General features: G+C 42.7%; 2 protein-coding genes across 2 annotated transcripts in view; both read left to right on the forward strand.

The window, feature by feature from the left end:
* Positions 1-3,750, forward strand: part of LOC147021583 (uncharacterized) — a 41,585-nt gene extending 37,835 nt beyond the window's left edge. Inside the window, exon 6 of the mRNA XM_085891694.1 lies at positions 2,730-3,750. The gene's annotated coding sequence lies outside the window, so the exon portion shown is untranslated. The remainder of the gene's footprint in view (positions 1-2,729) is intronic.
* A 3,120-nt stretch (positions 3,751-6,870) lies between these two features.
* LOC147021585 (rhophilin-2-like) overlaps positions 6,871-20,947 on the forward strand; it is an 81,520-nt gene continuing 67,443 nt past the window's right edge. The window contains exon 1 of the mRNA XM_085891690.1: positions 6,871-7,027. Within this exon, the coding sequence (XP_085747816.1) occupies positions 6,887-7,027 (141 nt within the window). The 5' untranslated portion in view covers positions 6,871-6,886. The remainder of the gene's footprint in view (positions 7,028-20,947) is intronic.

Below are 20,947 nucleotides of genomic sequence, written 5' to 3' on the forward strand. Positions count from 1 at the left end.
CCCCATCTGCAAAAGTTCAGCTGGTCGGAAAATCAAAGTCCCCTGGTGGAATGACAAATGCAAGCAGGCTATCCATGCTTGGAGGGCTGCTCTTAAAAGGGTAAGAAAATCCCGATCGATTCAAGATGCCTTGGAGTTCAAAAAGCAGAGAAGAGCTCAAACCCAGCAAGCTATCAAGCATACCAGGAATGCCTCTTGGTGCTCCTTCTGTGCTTCGATTAACCCAGACGTCCCCCTCAAAACCATCTGGAGAAGAGTGAAATGCATAAATGAAAGCAAAGATGGAGGGAGACTATCCCTGTGCTCATCTACAACAACGAAACCCTCTATTTGAAGTGTCACGGCCTCCACGTTGTGGGCTCACTTCTCCAACCCCACTGGAGAAACCAACATCAAACCCGAGCTCAAAGCCCATAGATGTTAATTTGCCAATCTACACCAGGCCATCATCAATGAAACCAGCCCGGTAGCTCTACACTCAACCTGGACTTCTCACTTTGGGACCTCAAGGAAGCCATTTCAAAATTCAAGAATGGGGTGCCTAGCCTTGACCAGTTAACTTATGGCATGTTCAAGCACATGGACGATCAGGTGCTGGGAGTGTTTCTTGAACTCTTCAACAAGGCCTGGTCTTGAGGAAAGCTTCCCCATGACTGGAAACACTCCGTTGTCATTCCCATTCACAAATTTGGGAAAGATCCCTCTAACCCATGCTCCTACTGACCGATTGTTTTCATTTTGGTGGACAGTAAATTAATGGAGAAGATGGTCAATGAATGCGTGGTCTTTTGGGAGAACAACCTGCTGTACAAGTACCAAAGTGGGTTCAGGAAGGGTCGGTCTACCACTGACCACATCCATCAAAAAACTTAATAATTTTCTTTGTGGACTTATACACCTCCCGAAACCACTTGTCTCTCTCTCTCCCCTCTTCCTGGTACTTTTCATCAATCCATCAGCTTCACTCTACGTTTTTACCGATCCAAATTCACCATACACCTCCACAATTTTACTTCAACCTTTCCTTTTCCGAATCTTATGCAATCCTGATGAAAAAATAAATAAATTCACTTTTAACTATAGACCTCCCGTAACCACGTGCTTCTGCTGGATCTGTTTCAACCCTCTGTGTTTACCAATCCAAATTCATCATTCACCTCACAATTTTTTCTTCAAACTTTGCTTTATCTAATCTTATGCAATCTTCATCAAAAAAGATTAAAAATAAAAACGGTCTCTTGTAATGCTTCATCTTCCTCTTTCACACGTGTGGTTCTCATTACTGTATCATAATTCACTCCTCTTCTTCTATTTCGACAGACTGCTCTCAATTCGACCTTTCATTCATACCTTGTCTAAAAAGTCCAACTGTTACGACATTGCTTCTCCCCATCTATCTATAATTCCAGCAATCTCTGTGTGTGTCTTTTTGTCTGCGACCGCCGTTTCTCGACGACCGCTGGTCCGATCTCATTGAAACTTGCCAGGAATATTGCCGGGGACCCCCGGATGTGCCTTTTCGAGGTTTGTTATCGATTGGACGAGCGGTTCCCAAGTTACGGCCATTTTATTGCTTTTTCAGTGTTGAAAAGGTGTATATATGGCAGCTGTAGGTGTCGTTCCACCTTCTCACCTTATCATGCCATTTTTTCCCAAAATATTAATAAGCAGATGACCACCGGTCCGATCGGATTGAAACTTCCCAGGAATATTGCTGGGGCCCCGTGGATGTTTTTCGAGGTTTGATATCAATCGGACCAGCGGTTCCCAAGTTACGGCCATATATCTGTCGACCAATGACAAGACACGGTGCTATGACATCATGAATGACGTCACAATTTTTTTTTTTTTTTGCACGATTGATGGTCCGATGTGATTGAAACCTGCCAGGAATATTGCTGGGGACCCGTGGATGTGCCTTTTCAAGGTTTTATATTAATCGGATAAGCAGTTCCCAAGTTACCGCCATTTATCTGTCGACCAATGACAAGACACGGTGCTATGACGTCACGAATGACGTCACAATTAATGTTTATGTATTCATTTATTATTATTATTTTTTTGCACGATTGACGGTCCGATCTGATTGAATCTTGCCAGCAATATTGCTGGGGACCCGCGGATATGCCTTTTCGAGGTTTGATATTAATCGGACGAGCGGTTCCCAAGTTACGGCCATTTATCTGTCGACCAATATCTGCGAGAGAGGGGGACAGGAGAGGGGAGGATGAGAGTGGGGGCGAGAGAGGAGGGGGAGAAAGGAAGGGCGAGACTAGGGGGGCAGCGAGGGGAGGGGGCGAGAGAGAGGGGGCAACACAATTCTTCGTTTGATATGACGTCACAATTGACGCTGGGGACCTGAGTATGTTTCCCAAGTTATGGCCATTTATGATACGGTTGGTCCAATCTAATTGAAATAATGCCCCAATCCAGTCGTCGTTTACGCACATACGGGCCTGCTCCTACGGGCCCGTACTAGTTCTTTTAATTCACCTTCATTGCATCTCTCAAGAAATGTCAATAGTCGCATCTCTGAACTAAAAATTCAAAAAAAACCCAAGTTTTTTGGCGAATTGGCTCGCATATTGAGTAAGATGCTAGCCATTGACTGTTCGCCTGAGTCGTGCGTGTAGTGTGTACGTTTCTGAGGAAGGAAGGAGAGCGTGCCTCGTGGCCTGATCACGGAACCTCAGAAATTGTCTCGTTGTGTGGGTGATCGTTGTGAACAGACCAGGTGCAGGAAAGGAACAGTGTGGATATTCACTCGCGAGAAGAAGCTGCACGACGGTCGGTGAGCTTTGGTGTTGGATACCGCTCACGAATTTCCTGACGAACGTTTCCCGCTGCGAGAAAGCGGCTCGGCACCATTTTGCATGTGGCGCATCACATGTAGGACGAAGTGCCTCGATTCCAAGTTCCACAAAGACCATTTCTGTACCAAGCTAAGTTCCAGAACAAAGGAGGGGTTTTCTTTTATTTTGTTTTCCCTTGTCTGTATTTAAGCTGTGTGTAGAAGCGCTTCGATTTCAAGTTTAATTTATCTCACGATTGTTATTATAATCTGAATTATTGTCCTCTGTAAATATTTGTCTTTTCATTAAATCCCGTGTTTATTTTTAGTTGCTGTGTCCGTATATTTATCGTGGGGTTTAAGGATAAACCGGTCTTGGGGTGGTCTTAACCGCCCGTCACCACAATTTGGGTCGGGGGGGGGGGGTTAACGAAACCGCCAGCATCGTGACAGTATAAACTGTATTACCACAACGGCACTTGCCCCCAGTGTGTGTTTGTTGTGGGTTGTTATCTCCATGTGCGGGTTTCAGAAAGTGGAATGGAGTCCTCCCAGGTCTCGAAGTATCCACCTCCATTTCGGTAAGGGCGGTCATGAATTATGGACCAGTTTGTGAAGTTTTCTTGTTCTAAAAGTTTTGTTCCGAGGGCTCTTTTCAGCATCATCACAGAGCCCGAGATAGCTTCCAACCGCAGTTAATTTGTGGTAATATTCCCAGGGATCGTTTTTAAGATCTTGGTGAGGTTCTTCGTCATCATTCCCATTGCTCCAATAATCACGGTTCAATTTTGACACTTCAACTTCCAGGATCTTTTGACTTCAACTTTGAGATCTTGGTATTTGGTCGTTTTCTTGATTTATGTGTTGTTTCGGCCAAAATCACTGGGAACTAACACGTGTGTGCGTATTTGCGTGCGTGTGTGTGATCGGTCATTTAGCATAACATCATTCTTTTCAAAACCCACTTCCTCAACTCATGTGTCTCTCTCTCTCTCTCTCTCTCTCTCTCTCTCTCTCTCTCTCTCTCTCTCTCTCTCTCTCTCTCTCTCTCTCTCTCTCTCTCTCTCTCTCTCTCTCTCTCTCTCTCTCTCTCTCTCTCTCTCTCTCTCTCTCTCTCTCTCTCTCTCTCTCTCTCTCTCTCTCTCTCTCTCTCTCTCTCTCTCTCTCTCTCTCTCTCTCTCTCTCTCTCTCTCTCTCTCTCTCTCTCTCTCTCTCTCTCTCTCTCTCTCTCTCTCTCTCTCTCTCTCTCTCTCTCTCTCTCTCTCTCTCTCTCTCTTCCCCCCCCCCTCCTTGCTCCCCCTCCTAATAAAATGCAGAACTCTCCTTCCACACATCTTTCTCTCTCTCTGTCTCTCTCGTTCACCCCTCCTTGTACTCTCCTTCCCACAGTGTATCTCGACGTTTGGTGAGGTGTCGCTCTGTTCGGTGAGGACCGCTAACCACTGTCCTTTAGGGATGTCGGGGAACGAAGGACATCACCCACCATGATGGATGCTTGAGGTCGGAACTGATTGACACGTAGCTCAGAGCGCAAGTATTCGCTGGGGTCCATTTGACGTCATCTGAGTAGCCCTGGTGGTCCGCTAATTAGCCACTCCCATTTCATACCAGATGCCCAGCGCACGTTCGTGGCCAGAGAGCGCTCCCAACAACCCGCACCCTGTATTAATGTCGGAGCTCCATCGCATGGCCAAGTTCGGGGGTGAATGAGGTCATTTCCGTTTCGGAGCCTCGCGGGGCAGGGTTACTTCTTGAGGAGGCGTCTGCGCCCCAATGGGAGTGCTGGGAAATGCCCACAGAGCATTTTGATTCGATCCCTGGCTCCTTCGCACAGCCCCCATAAAATAGCTGTCACAGAATCATTTGGCATGCAGTCTATAAAATACATCTACAATGCAGAGTCGCTGTCGGTCCTCCAGCCAGTCATCCACTCGAGGTCGGAGGGTCTTCTCGCGGGTGCGAGGCGACTACTTCTGAGCAAGGAGGGCCCAGACCTGGACAGCGGTGTGAGGGTCTGTTGTGCAGCAACGTCAGCCCACACATCGGATCTTTAGCTCAACCGTTTTTAATGGCGTCTCCTGCTGCCCTTACTCCACAGCTCTCTGACGTCACTCTCGGTTCGGCCTCGTCAGTTCGGGTTCATCATGCGTTCATTAATATTCATGGAACTCCCAATACCACAGGGTGAAGGAAGGCGCTGAGTGGGCAGGACGCGAGACCCATGATTGACTCAATAAACACATACAGACTTTCTCACACGACACTTTAACCTGTCTTCTCACCCGTTCTGTCTCTCCGATCTACTGTCTCGTCTGCTGTGAACGCACAAAAACTAAAAGAGCAACTGCTGATATGCACCTCCAAGACCTCCCTTGGTGATGCTGTACACACTTCAGGTATCACGCGGAGTAGTGTAACCGTGCCAGGATAAGTAATACCTCGGGGTATTCATGGTTGCCCAGCAACCTGCCGGCGTGTGGACTTATCCGTGCCTGGTGGCCTCAGGACCGGGTGTTCGGGAGAGACCCGAGTGTTTACCCTCATAGCAAGTCTCGAGCCCAGGATATATCATTACACACACACACACACACACGCACGCACGCACGCACGTTATCTCAAAAAGTTATGGACGGATTCTGACGAACCATGGAGAACAGGTTGGGTGTGTGACAAGGACGAACTGATTCGATTTTATGACGAAGACAGGCGCGTGGGAAGGGAGGGGGGGTGCTGAGGGCACTGCAGCACCCCCTAGCTGCGGGCAGGAGCACAGCACCTCCTGCCTGCAAAAATAAGTCATTTTTTTTTTTAAATATATCTATCTATAATTCCAGCAATCTGTGTGTGTGTATATTGCTGGGGATCCGGTCCGGATCAATGTACTTGACAGGTATGTTGCTGGGGACCTGAGTATGTGCCTCTTCAAGGTTTGATATTAATCGGATAAGTGGTTCCAAAGTTATGGCCATTTATTTACGAAACCAATGACAGGACACGGTGCTATGACGTCACAATTGACGTCATAAAACGAAGAAGAATTGTGACGTCAATTGTGACGTTATAGCACCTTCATAAACTTATTTTTATTTTTTTGCACGTATGGCCACGCACGTATGGGTATGTACTAGCATATTAAAACGATATAATAAATAATTTTGCTTTGGGGAAGAGAATATAAGTTAAAAAAAAAGTGTTTGTTAGTTTTTAGTGATCACAGACATGGAGATCTTGCTACAGGGTTGGGGTTCACGACGACTCGAAGACCATCGCTAAAATAGACCACCTCAGCACCCCCACTCAAAATACCTTCCCGCGCGCTTGGATGAAGATCCGGATGCGAGAAGTTTAAAAAAAAAATTTCCAAGTGATTACTTTTCACCATTGAAAGATCGGGACAAAAAAACGATACACTGTGTCGCATGACATTTCAAGAACTTGGTGGATGAGTTGGGTAGGAGACAAGAACAATTCGATTCGATTGTGCTTCGGGTCCGGATCCAGATCCGACGGATCGGTGGGAATGTGGGATACAAAACGTAAACTGGTCCGCCTGGCGGAGGCTTGCGCTCTCCCAAGTACCGTTCTATAAGTTACTTCTGCAACACAAAAATATGGACATTAACTTGATACTACTCGAAGCATTCACAGTCCACTTGCCATCGTTTCAAAATCACGGATAAGGACATGTCCATCCACGATGAAATCACTTAGATCTTTCCTGAAATCGACGACGAGCACATCGATGGATTCTAAAACTCGAAATATAAATAGTAACTGAGTTATTCTCAGTGAAATATCTTGCTAATGACGCTTCTAATCGCAAGTCTCAATAGTTTGCCCAAAATAGAAATGGGCGTCGACTTGTATGTTCTGACTTATGAAGTCATAAAGAAAAAAACGTGTTTTCGAGGTAGGGGGTGTGGCCTTAGGTCAGTGACGTAGGCAGGCAATGCTCGTTTCCTATTTGTCAGGGTTTGAAGCTCAGTTGGCTGTCTGGGCGGAGCTCCCGTGATATGGGCGGAGCTCACCATGATATGGGCGGAGCTCCCGTGATATGGGCGGAGCTCACCATGATATGGGCGGAGCTCCCGTGATATGGGCGGAGCTCGCCGTGTTCCGGTGCCGTTGAGTTGTGCGTATTACAACGAATGTCCCATTCCACTGCGCATCGCGAGCATCACCGAGATGGACTCAAGAACGACCGGCGGCCTTGACGATGACCATCCATTTCGGAAGGTGGGCCTTTTTGTAGTTTAATTTTAATGAAGTAGCTGTTGTTTTACAAGGCCACGGTTGGAGACCATTATTTATTCCAATTTATGCACGTGGGGGATATTAAAATCAAGAAAATGAAATGTAGGAGGATGAGATCACTCTGGGGAGATAAAGACAAAAGGTTTGTGAAGAGATGTGATGACGGGGGAAAAGGGAAGAGGCATTTATGCAAGATTGAGGAGACTGGGTCAATTATTTCCCCTTATTTGCGTACGTAATAAATATATCACTGTGAGGCATAATATTCTCCCTTTGACTTCTCGAGAGTGGATGGAAAACTTTTTTTTTTTAGGGATAACTGTGCCGTCCGCCCTTCCAGTCCTTGTCCCACACTGCTTTCCATTGCTGAGCCGGTAGGTGTCGTGCAAACTGGTACAACTACCCAACTGGACCACTTGAAGTTGACGTTTCCTATCGAAAATATGGTTGTTTATTTATTTCTAGATAAGTGCTGCTCTGCTGTACATTCTGTTCAGGGGAAAAGTTGTCAATTGGCATATGCACACAAACACACACACATATATATATATATATATATATATATATATATATATATATATATATATATATATATATATATATATATATATATATATATATATATATACAGCTCTGGATAAAAAAATAAGAGACCACTCCAAATTTTTTTTTCATCAGCATCTCTACATGTATGGCAGCCAGTCCATTCCAGTGTCTGTTGAATTCCAACACAGGCACACCTCATTCTACTTAGTGAGGTACTGATTAGGTGATCACCTGAACCGAATCTTATTTAACAAGGAAAAGTATAAAAACCACTGCTGTGGTCATCACTATCCTCTTGCAATAGGACCAGCTGGATGGCAAAACCAGTGCTAGTAGTACCTCAAAAGTAATTGGAATCAAACAAATAACAATTGACCATGCCAAAACAGTTGAAAAGAAAAGTTTTAAGTGAGGAAAATAAGGGTTCAATTCTGGTTTTACTGGCAGAGGGAAACAGTGAGCGTCACGTTGCTTTCATCCTTAAAATTTCAAAGATGGCGGTTCATAAGAACAAGATCAAGTAGCAGACATTGGGGACAACAAAGCTACAGACTGGCAGAGGGCGAAAACGACTTTCCACTGACTGGGATGATCGCCAACTCATTCGAATATCACTCAACAACCGTAGGATGACATCAAGTGACCTACAAAAAGAATGGCAAACGGCAGCTGGGGTGAAGTGCACGGCAAGGACGGTTCGAAACAGGCTCCTAGGGGCAGGGCTGAAGTCGTGCAAAGCTAGAGAAAAGCCCTTCATCAATGAGAAGCAAAGAAGAGCCAGGCTGAGGTTTGCAAAAGACCATAAGGATTGGACCGTAGAGGACTGGAGTGAGGTCATCTTCTCTGATGAGTCCAATTTTCAGCTTTGCCCAACACCTGGTGGTCTAATGGTTAGACGGAGACCTGGAGAGGCCTACAAGCCACAGTGTCTCACACCCACTGTGAAATTTGGTGGAGGATCGGCGATGATCTGGGGGTGCTTCAGCAAGGCTGGAATCGGGCAGATTTGTCTTTGCGAAGGACTCATGAATCAAGCCACGTACAAGGTTGTCCTGGAAGAACACTTGCTTCCTTCTGCTCTGACAATGATCCCCAACTCTGAGGATTGGTTTTTCCAGCAGGACAATGCTCCATGCCACACAGCCAGGTCAATCAAGGTGTGGATGGTGGACCATCAGATCAAGACCCTGTCATGGCCAGCCCAATCTCCAGACCTGAACCCCATTGAAAACCTCTGGAATGTGATCAAGAGGAAGATGGATGGTCACAAGCCATCAAACAAAGCCGAGCTGCTTGAATATTTGTGCCAGGAGTGGCATAAAGTCACCCAACAGCAATGTGAACGACTGGTGGAGAGCATGCCAAGACGCATGAAAGCTGAGATTGAAAATCAGGGTTATTCCACAAAATATTGATTTCTGAACTCTTCCTAAGTTAAAACATGAGTATTGTGTTGTTTAAAAATAAATATGAACTTGTTTTGTTTGTATTATTTGAGGTCTGAAAACACTGAATCTTTGTTGTTATTTTGACCATTTGTCATTTTCTGCAAATAAATGTTCTAAATGACGATTTTTACTCGGAATTTATGAGAAATGTTGTCAGTAGTTTATAGAATAAAACAAAAATGTTCATTTTACTCAAACACATACCTATAAATAGTAAAACCAGAAAAACTGATAATTTTGCAGTGGCCTCTTAATTTTTTCCAGAGATATATATATATATATATATATATATATATATATATATATATATATATATATATATATATATATATATATATATATATATATATATACACATCGTAGGTCGGGATGAAGGCTATCTGTCCCAGTATGTGATTGCCCCCTGTGACCTTTTCCTGTTTTTGCATTTACAAGACCAGAAATAAAAATGAATCGCTTCCCTAAAACAGCAACAACCGAGCCGAACGTTCCAAGCAGGCAAAAACCCCACCTCCAGGAATGACAACTAGTAAACCACGCCCCTGGAGTGCATGATTGATGGGCGTGACATCAGAGGAGAGGAGAGTTAGGTTCAGAGTGGGACACGAAGGAGGACGGGACAGAAGCTAGTGAGGAGATGGTGGTTGGAAGGAAAGGGCATTACAGCTGGCTTCCCCTCGACAAGGCGAAGAAGGCTTCATGATTCTTATGTTCATGCTGAGGCAAATGTATTCGTGTGCCGGAGCACAATGCTAGCCATTGACTGTTCGGCCGAGTCGTTAAGTGTGTACGTTTCTGAAGAGGGAAGAAGAGCGTGCCTTGTGGTCTTATCACGGGGCCTCAGAAATCGTGTCGTTGTATCGTCGAGGAGGAAGGTTGGCGATCGTGGTGAATGGACCTGGTGCAAGAGAGGAACGGTCGGCATATTTGCTCGTGAAAAGAAGCTGCACGGTGATTTCTGAGCCCTTCCCATTGAACACCGCCACACGAATACCTCACGTACGTTTCCTGTCCAGAGAGCAGCTCAGCGCCATTTTCCTTGGCGGTTTCCCATGCAGTGACTATGCAGTTTTGACGACGCCAGGTCCAAAAAGTATCATCTCTAGACAAATCTAAGTGCCAGAATAAATATAGGGATTCTTCCTTTGTTTTATCTTTCCCCTTGTCCGTTTTTGTAACCGTGTGTAGAGGTGCCTCGATGTAAGGCTGTAAATGACCTCACTCGCGTTTCATTACCTCGTGCTTTGATTTATCCCTCTTATAATGAATACTTGATTTATGTTCATTAAACTCCTGTTTATTAAAATTGTTTGTGTCTGTCTCTTCGTTGTGGGTTCGAGTATAAACCCGTGCGCCTCCATCCTGGTGAGCACCTTCGGTGCACGCCCTTGCCACCCTCTCGTCCAGTGCGTGAATTAATCTCTAAGGATCACTTGTTCACCTCCAAGGTAAACCCGCTCGGCTATCCGTCCAGGTCAGTGTTAACCGGCGTGGACACATCAATGTATTCGATTATCTTTGTATGATTTGACTTATTGTAGAAAGAAGGGTTCCATCTCACGAGGAATTTATTGACAAAATGGGTTTAAAACGTTGCATATACTTCCTGAAGAATAAAAATAATAGCAGAAACAAACCGGCTATGACATCGGTATTCCATTTTACCGTTGCTACATGCCCCCCAAAATATGCTGGTATGAGTATCCCACGAGCTCTACTTGTAAACTGTCGGATTGGTTCGACATCACTAAGTGCTCCATCCGTCTGGGGCCCGTCTGCTTGCGTTATTTGGTGTACATTGAAGATCTCACGGTGTCTTTCGATGAAGAGTCAGGTGAGTTATCGGCGGTACCCTGAACAAATTCTAAATTCCTGCCTTAACCTGTAGGCGGTGCATCCTCGTCCCACAGCAACGATGCAACCAACACCCATTTTATGCATACCAGGGCAGAATATGAAGTCGCCGTTTCACGAGGAATAAATATAAGCTTGATGTAAGGATAGGAAGCGTCTCTTGAAATGGGATATGGCTCTTGGAGCATTCACCAGATCGTTTGATCTGGTATTTAATAGTACCTGTACAGACTTAAATGGCCAAGTTTCAACCTTTTAATGGTTTCTTGTGATTAAAACTTGATTTTTTTTTTGTTGTTGTTGTTATTGAATGGATGTTGCCAGAAGCACATGCTGTAGATGTTTTGAGGCCCTCACAGTTTTTTTTGTTTTTGTTTTTTTTTGAGGCTGGGTCTAAAAATGGTAATGTTGGGCACATTGTATTCCTCATTTACGATAGTGATTTAAGGGTGTGGGCAACATGGTTGGCTTTTCCAAAGTTGTTTTCAGTACCACTTAGGTTTCACAGGAAATGGTTATCATTTTTAGCTCGCCTGTTCGAAGAACAGAGAGCTATAGCGATACCCCCGGCGTCAGCGTCAGCGTGAAAATGTTAACGTTTTTGGTGCAAGTTATTTCCTTTCTAATGTTTTTATCTACCACACTATTTTTTTACTGATTATAATATACAAATACATATATTGCTTTAAAATAATTTGGATCAGACTTCATTGTAATGCTTTATAAAAAATATTATTAGACTTTTATTATTGTTCATCACCATTGCAAGAACAAGTGCACAATGGTAATCTTCATCAATGATCTCTCTAACTCTTGAAAATCCTCGATATCTTTGCTGATGACTCCACCCTCTGCGTTGAAATCTCTCATTGTTCAGACAGGCAGGCTACAGCCTCTTCCCTCTCTTCAGATCTTGACAAAATCACAAGCTCAAATCCCACTCAGCTGTTGAATTAACACCAGGTGGGGTTGATTGACTGTCATCCTTCTGAGGTCGGTAAAATGAGTGCCAGCTTGCTGGTATACTGTGTCGGAGTGCCGACCCGTCCAGGATTGTGCCCAATAGCCAAGGAGACTGCTTAGGCAGCACCAACGCTCTGCACAGAGTATAGTCCCAATGGATGGATGGGTGGCTGGTCAAACGATTGGAATATGTCTTTCAATGCTGGCATATCTCACATCTCACGATCTCTCTCCGAAAGGACCATATGACAACCCCCCTCTCCCCCACTCCCAATCTACTTTCTTAACAATCCTCTTGAAGTTCAGTCATTCAAACCCCTGGGCCTCACTAACAGCCATGATCTTTCTTGGGCAAACTACATTTCAAAGATAGCTACCAAAGCAATCCACCAACTGGGTATTATCCTCTGTCATGCAAAGTCCTTTCTTGCAACACCTGAACTCTTATCCACCTACAAGGCCTTTATCTGCGGCTTAATGGAGTACTCCTCTCCCTTTTGGGCTGGCTCCCCTGCCTCACATCTTGATCGGACTGACGCCGAGGAAACCGAGGCCTTCTAGATTATTGGGATTTCCCGCAATGAATCTGAGTCTATGGATCTATCGCATTGCCATCGCAGACAGGTACCGGTGATCTCTCTGTATTCCACCACGTCCTTTCTGGTCTTGAACCCTTTTCCCTCTCTGTGCTTTGTGCTTTGTCCCCCCTCCAGGTTTCCACAAGGTGCACGTGGTCTACCAGCAACCCCTTTCTGGTGAAGCTCCCAAAATCCAAAATCGCTGCTCACCTTCACTCATTGATTCCCCCACCTGTGGAACCAAGTTCCACATTCTCTTCAATCTCACTCCTCCCTCCAGGTCTTCAAGGCAGCTGTTCACCACCATCTCAGATCATCCCCCATCTACAACATATTTCCTCCCTCCGTTAATCCCCCTCCCACCCCACAAGCCGACCTCTTTCCAAATTTCGAGTTTTTCCTTCCTGAGAGTTTGCCTCTGTATCCATCTTGTCTAACCTTTGTCCTCCCCTACCCCTTACTCTTCCCTACATCCCTTATTTGTTCAAGTCTTCCTCTATTTTGTCCTTCAACCCCACTGGTGGTACTCCCCCTCCTATTTTTACAGTTCCTTTTGTTCTGTTGCATCCTGATCTGTTCTGTGTTCTCCCTCTTCCCAGAGCCTTGACTTTGTACACAAAAACCGGTTTTAATTGTGTATCAGAATATGCTTAACAGTGAGTAAGAGCACTTTTAGCATGGATAATATCACGGCAAAGTTGTTTTGCATCATGGTCCAAGATATCCTCATGCATTTTTGTGTGTTTAACAAAAGAAATGTTTACGTATACAGCTGTTCCCCAACCTATGAACAATAGTTTTCCAAAATATGATTGGACTTTCCAGATGAGAGTGATTATAATTAATGTTTTTCAAGCCAGCCAGGCGAATGCCCCAGAGTCCTGGAATGCTCCCGATGGATTCAACGATCTCATGACAGATACATGCTGACAATCGTGATACCATCTCCAGGGGCTTGGTTTGTGAGAATGATCCATGTGAGGCATATCTTTTCAAGAACTCTTTTTTTTATTCTTTTTTTTTCATACAACTCCCGGGGGTGGGAGGAGGAGTTGTTCATGGTGGGGGTTTGACCCCCAATTCTCTCTATGTAAATGTGTACGCCATAGAACTTTTCCCACTGTGGGAGTGGGGATGGAGGGGTCGGGGTGCATTACAAGTTGTATGAAAATATATCGATTCTGGGCGAATTATCCCGTCCATAAGGACAGGTTCTTTGCGAGTTGGTTAAAAATTTTCAGATTTGTTAAGGTTCTTCAACATTTGCACCTTTGCTGTAACTTTATTTTATTTTATTTTTTGACAACATTAAATAAGCATGTATTGAAAGGGATGACTGCCTGCAAGTTATTCATTTTTGAGATTATTTGTATTTCTGACAAAAAAAAAGAAGAGCAAATTAAGTTGACAAAGGGAGTCTGTATATCCAGTTGCAGTGGATCTACTTTTGCTTTATTGGAAAAAAAAAACTTCATTCTTCCGTTCCTCTTTTTTTCCTGCCTTTGGAACAAACTCACACTCTTTCCAATATCCCATTCTTCCCTCCAGGTCTTCAAAACAGCTGTTCACCACCATCTATCTTATATTCCCCTATCCAAAACCATGATCTTTTCTACCCCCTCTAATCCACCCCAAACCCACCTCCTTCAAATTCATTGCTTTCCTTCCTGAAAGTCCCTGTAATGTCCATCTTGTATTCCCCATGTTCCCCGCCCCATCCCTCTCCCTTCCACAGATCTCCCCATGTCTCTGTTCCCCACTGTTTTGTGCTTCTCTCTCCCGCCCCTCTTGTCTCCTGCTCCCCTTGTTGTACATTCTGTCTTTTCGCTCTCATACGAGCCTCGACATTTTATATAAATAATAAAAAAAAAACAGAAAAAGCATAAATCTGATTGAGGTGTGGGAAGGTATCGGTGTGAGTGGAAGGAAACATGAGGTGACTTTCGGGAGCACTTCTTGAAGGATTGAAGGGATTAGATACAAGTAGTCAGTTCCACAGACAGAAGAATAGCGTGGTCGTAGTGAATAATGGATTGCCTGCACAAAGGGTCATGTGGGTTTAAAGAATTACAGATAAGCTACATATCTGCCTTTGAAACTGCATGTTGAACTGCTGACGAAACAGTTTATTCGTTTTTTTCACCAAAATGTTAAAGAATGCCGTCTGACAACACAGGGACAGTGTTTACAATTATGATGCGAAGGATAGTGAGGCTGAACGAGAAGTTAAGACCTGTAAATCACCAGGAAGCAAACCCAATGGCAGACATCCATGATGTATAAGATCATGTAACGACTCGAGCAAATAATGTCCACAAATATATCTGATGCCCCAACATCACACATTTCTCTCCTGGATTTTGTGGAATCTAAAGATTGGCATTCCAGGGACAATGACGCAGCACAAGGCCCGTTTCTCTGATATTGCAGACATGTTGAGCCTCTGGTTTTAAAAAAAAATTCTGTTTGTTTATCCAGTTATCTAGTTCCATCAAGTCGTGTTCGACTTCTGGTGACATTCATGATTAGATTTCTCCAAGCATCCCTTATCCTGCACTGCTTCCCGAAGCTCCGGCAGAGACAGCTTTGGTTGCAGCTTTCACTCCATCAATCCAGTACATACAAGGACTGCTTCTTCGTCTTCTTCCTTCAACCACACCTTGCATGGTTGATTTCTCCAAACCTTTAATTTTCTGCATGCATGATGTGTCCAACCAAAGTATGGCAGTTTCTGTTGTCGCATCAGCGCTTCTCATGTACATGGTGGTCCAATTTCTTCAAGCACTGATTTGTATGTTCTTCTTCTCGTCCATGGAATTTTAAACCTTCATCTCGAACACCACGTTTCAAAACTGTCAATCTTCTTCCTTCCTTTATATTTCATTCTCCATGATTCACATCCATACATTGCAACTGGAAATGCCAGAGCATTCACCAGCCTCGTCTTGGTTTGTTTTGCCTCGTCTTTGTCTTTTCAGATCTTTGTCAATCCCAACATTGCTCTCTTCTCCCGAATGCGAACCGTCTACAAATTTCCCCTCTACATTTTCCACTCACTCCAATCTTCGAACCTCAGAAGATGAACTTCCCACAATTCCCACATACTCGTCTCCCAATCTGAACACGTCATTCTTTTCAGTTGACAATATTTTAGTCTATTTTTTATTTTTTTAAAGATTTAAATTAAGACCAGCTTTTTCACTTTCCTCCTTCACTGTCTGCTGCAGCACTTCGATTAAATTTTTTATTTCTCTTCAACCGTTTGTCCGATCGATGCGAAGCTATAAACGTAAGAAGGACTCACCATTGAGATTTTATTGACGACTCTGACATCAAAGGTCACATGACATAGTAGCCATGACGGATTAAACAAACAAAAAAAATTGACATCTTTTCTGAAACCGCTCAACAAATTTTTTTTGAAATTTGGCACATGTTATCATGTTCCCGTGTGGTTTATAAAATGATAGCGATGTCATCGGTGAAGTGGTATTTCAGCCATAATTGGTTGAATCGAAATCCTTACCCCCAAAAAACGAGTGAAACTTCATCTATCTGATCTACGACCTGATCTGAGCGAATGATTAAATTTAGGACGTCATTTATCAAGTGGTCTGGTGGCCATATTGGATTGAAAATAAAAACGTTAAAAAAAAAATCTTCCCTAGAACCGCTGAACAGATCGATGTGAAATTTCATACACATCATTGACGAGCCATGGGAATATAGGCTGAATGTTTTTTTTTTTTGATATTCCTCTTCATTGATGCAATTTAGCCTTGATGTGCACAAAAGTGGTGGTAAATATCCTAAGAATGAATAATCAATAAAACTACGGATAATGGCAATGTATGTGACATAATAGGGTGCATGGATGATATGGGTATGTTATCTATAATCGTAGCGTGATCAGTTAACAACAGTGGTATTTTTGTTCAGAATGAGCGCGTGAGGTGAGATTATGCACGCTACCGAGTGCTGTTCTGGTTCATGATTTATTTGCTCCACAGATTGAACAAGTATAGGGAAACAATGCATCCCTGTCTGAACCCCTTTTCCAATTCCAAACCGTTCTGTTTCTGCATGCTCTGTTCTTACTATAGCTACTTGTTTAGTGTTCAGGTTTCTCACCAGGCATTACAGGTGCTCCGACATCCCCATTTCTCTCAGCATAATCCATATCGATTAATGATCAACACAATCGAAGGCTTTGTTATAATCTATAAAATAGAGATACACCTTCCTTTTATATTCCTTTGTTTGTTTGTTTTCATGATCCAGCTCAGATTTGCGATATGATCTCTCGTACCTCTTCCTCTTCTGAAACCTGCTTGCTCAATGTGCATTTCTCACTTCATGAAGTCTTCTGTTCTGTGTTGAATGATCTTTTTTAATACCTTGTTAGCATGCGAAATCATGTCAATGGTTTGAGGGCTCATAATCCGGCACCATAGCTTTAGCTCTTAGATTTCTGATCATCATTATTTTCTTGGTATGTACGGAAGTGGTTTGCCATTGCCTTCTTCTGGGCAATGTCTCTACTAAATGGGTGATCCTGGCCATTGTTCTCCAAAAGAGAATTATCTGCATAGCATTTTGGCAATCACTGCTAAATACATGCCCACTGCCTGCATGGCCATCCACCACCGTTCTGCTCTCATGGCTTCAAGTATCCCTGATCATGAGGCTAAAAAGGGCAGCACACCTTGCCCAAAGGTGACCTGTGGGTTAATGATTGCAAAGGCCATCTCCTTTAAAAAGGATCGCTTCCTTTACCCCATTAAACCCTTAGTATTTGGTTTAGAAAACCTGAACCGCAAGGCGGCGATGGATTTGGATTCAATGTTTCCTTCTCATTGATGAGCTGCCTACCAAAGCTAACAATCCCCATCTTCCCAAAGCAGTGAGAGCGTACATTGTATAAATGTTACATTTCACACTAAGGAAAAACAAAGATGAAATACTAACGAAGCAACCAAGTGAGTTAAGCAATGGGCCAAAATGAAATTAAATTTTCATGTAAGGTGACTGAAGGGCAAGGTATAATTTAATAATGATAAATTGAAAATCACTTAATGGGCAGAGTGGAAAGATCACATGGGTGAAAGAATAAGGTGATTATTGACTTGGTCTGAACAGCAACTACTATCAAATGTGGTGATTGATGCATGTTTGTAAATGAAACGGAGCATTTGACAATGCAGAGCTTTGCCGGGGTATATAGATTATAGTATATCTCTGTGAACAATCAGTATTAACGTAGATCTGCGTGTGGACTGGACATGATATGACATAACACGACACACACCTGTCCTTTCTGGAACGGTCAAAGCTTATCCACAAACCTCGATACCTTTGCATTGAAGAACAACTTTCAGCTCAAATAACTGTTATTCCTTCGAACTTAACCCACCGTGCATTTCTCTTATACCTGTAGGACGATTGTTTATTTCCATCCATCCATCAATCTTGTCATCTCGCTTTTCAACAATCCTCGATTATGTGTTGAAAGGATAATTCTTCACCTCTTTTGTTTAATATACTTCACACCCCTTAATCCTGGATTCAGCCTTCCAAAAAATATTAAAACAAGCAGTCATAGACTGGTACTTACGAAATCGTCAACTTGACCTCTGACCTTGTCTAATAAAAGCTGTCTCGAGAGAAGGTAGCGACGCAAACCAGAAGTTTCTACGATGATTCTGTACAAAACCATCAAAAAATCGAATGTTTGACCTCACTGTGACCTTGACGTTTGACCGATTTTTACCAAAATCTAATTAGCGCTAGCCATCACCCTCCTGAATCACGTGGTGTAATTTGACATTGGTAGCTTCTTCCGTTCTCGAGTTATCATGCCTACAAACAAACACACACACACACACACACACACACACACACACACACACACACACACACACACACACACACACACACACACAAACAAACAAACAGAGGACGGAAGTCATCATAAAGATTTCGTAAGTAATAAATTGTGTTCCCCACCCTTGACATTTGATGAAATTTTTACCTCCACCACAGAAAGTGAAGGAAATTGTTTTCACCCCTTTGTTACTTATGAAATCTAAAGATTTCGACGTTACAAGTTCGTTTTAACTTCGATTTTAATTTTGTCTTCGGTTTTTGCGATCACTTAGGACACTTAAAACTCGGTTGTCGAAATTCTGGTAAAAATCGGATGTTTTGGAGACGTTTTAAGATTGTATAAAAAATATTTCACTCGCTGCGTCACGGCTCTTCACGTGGTGCAGCATGCTCTAGCAGAGGCGTCATTGAGTCACGTAAAGGTTTTGTGTGTGTGCGCTGACGGTGTTTTCGATAAAGATGGTGTTTAAAAGTCATTTTTTATCCCAATAAAGGTTATCGTCGCATGCCTGACTCGCTAAGCCGTCGGATTATGTGAAGATTGTTGGTGGATGGCCGAATATTACGGTTTTGTGACTTTGATAAAATAATATTAAATAATTGCGTGGAGAAATGGAGATTTTGCTTCGGTCAATGTTACGATTTTTGATGGTTTGGTGCAGAATCATCGTAGAAACTTCTGGTTTGCGTCTCTACCTTCTCTAGAGACAGCTTTTATTAGACAAGGTCAGAGGTCAAGTTGACGATTTCGTAAGTACCAGTCAATGACTGCTTGTTTGTCTGTTTGTTTTTTCTCTTGCAAAATTGAATATTTTTCAAGTATATTGGTTAGTCGATTTTGTTATTCCGTCTGCTTGTCTGTCTGTCTGTTTGTTTGTCGCCTACAGGTTACAAGTTTCAACCAATCTTCACGAAACTTCACCACATGGTAGAGTTTGTCTAAGGAAGAAGCCGATTGTTTTTGAGGTCAAAAGGTCAACATAGGCCAAAGATCAACAACTTGTGTCAGGTTTCTTAAAATCCTCAATTTTCATCTGATTGACTTGAAATTTGAAGATTTAATTTTCAGGTCACTGAATTCAACTAGCCAATTATTTTGGAGGTCAACACAGGCCTAAGGTCAACAACAAAGGTTGTGTTTCTAAAATCCTCAATTTTCATCCGATTTACTTGAGATTTGAAGAGGAATTTCACATCAGGTCACTGAATTCAACCAGCCAATTATTTTTCAGGTCCACATCGGCCAAAAGGTCAACAGAAGCCAAATTTCTAAAAATCCTCAATTTTCATGCAATTGACTTGAAATTTGAAGAGGATATTTATATTTCAGGTCACCGAATTCAACCAGCCAATTATTTTTGAGGTCAACATAGTCCCAAGGTCAACAACTAAGGTGGTATTTCTAAAATCCTCAATTTTCATCCAATTGACTTGAAATTTGAAGAGGATATATATTTCAGGTCACTGAATTCAACCAGCCAATTATTTTTGAGGTCAACATCGACCAAAAGGGACAACATAGGCTGAATTTCTAAAATTGTCAATTTTCATTTGATTGACTTGAAATTTGAAGAGGAGTTGCATATTTGGTCATTGAATTCAACCACCAATTATTTTTGAGGTCAACATAGTCCCAAGGTCAACAACTAAGGTGGTATTTCTAAAATCCTCAATTTTCATCCAATTGACTTGAAATTTGAAGAGGATATATATTTCAGGTCACTGAATTCAACCAGCCAATTATTTTTGAGGTCAACATCGACCAAAAGGGACAACATAGGCTGAATTTCTAAAATTGTCAATTTTCATTTGATTGACTTGAAATTTGAAGAGGAGTTGCATATTTGGTCATTGAATTCAACCACCAATTATTTTTGAGGTCAAATTTGTTTTGTGGATTTTGCAAGTATCATGCTCTGCATGTCTTATTTTTGTTTGTTTGTTTGCGTGCAGGATATCTCAAAAAGTTGTGCACAGATCCGGTTGAAATTTTGGACACAGATTGGTTGTGTGACAAGGATGAACTGATTCAATTTTGGTGAAGATCCGGATCTGGATCCGACTACTAGAATTTTTAAAGTGTTTCTTCGCCATTGAGAGATAGGGCCAAAAACAATATATGGCACGATATCTCAAAAAGTTGTGGACGGATTCGGATGAAGCTTGGTGGACATGTTGGGTCTGTGACAAGGAAGAATTGATTCGATTTAGGTGAAGATCCAAATCCAGATCTGGATACAAGAATTATTTCATTTTTATTGTGATTCTTCACCATTGAGAGATTGGGCCAAACACTATATACAGCATGATATTTCAAAAATGTATCTTCTCGTGAATGAGGCATTACCTGGCAAAGGTATGTGCTCCACCGAGTGTTCTCGTTTTTTAATGGAGCATTGCCATCATTCAAAATTCCATGTAACATATTGCTCACAAAGACACAATTAACCATGCAGGTTTTCCATTGTCTTTTAACCTCCAATATGTCCCATAAACCGTCTTAACTTACAATGTTCTTCGAGGTTATTACAATGTGCTACAGCTTCAATGGAGTTGTTCGTAGACCTTGCCTAATATTGTTATTGTTAGAGCCTGATAAAATGCCAATTCCTTCTGTACCATCTTAA

This window comes from Eptatretus burgeri, chromosome 8, assembly GCF_056783735.1.
Source record: "Eptatretus burgeri isolate ZD-2024b chromosome 8, Ebu_testis_v1, whole genome shotgun sequence".
Taxonomy (NCBI): domain Eukaryota; kingdom Metazoa; phylum Chordata; class Myxini; order Myxiniformes; family Myxinidae; genus Eptatretus; species Eptatretus burgeri.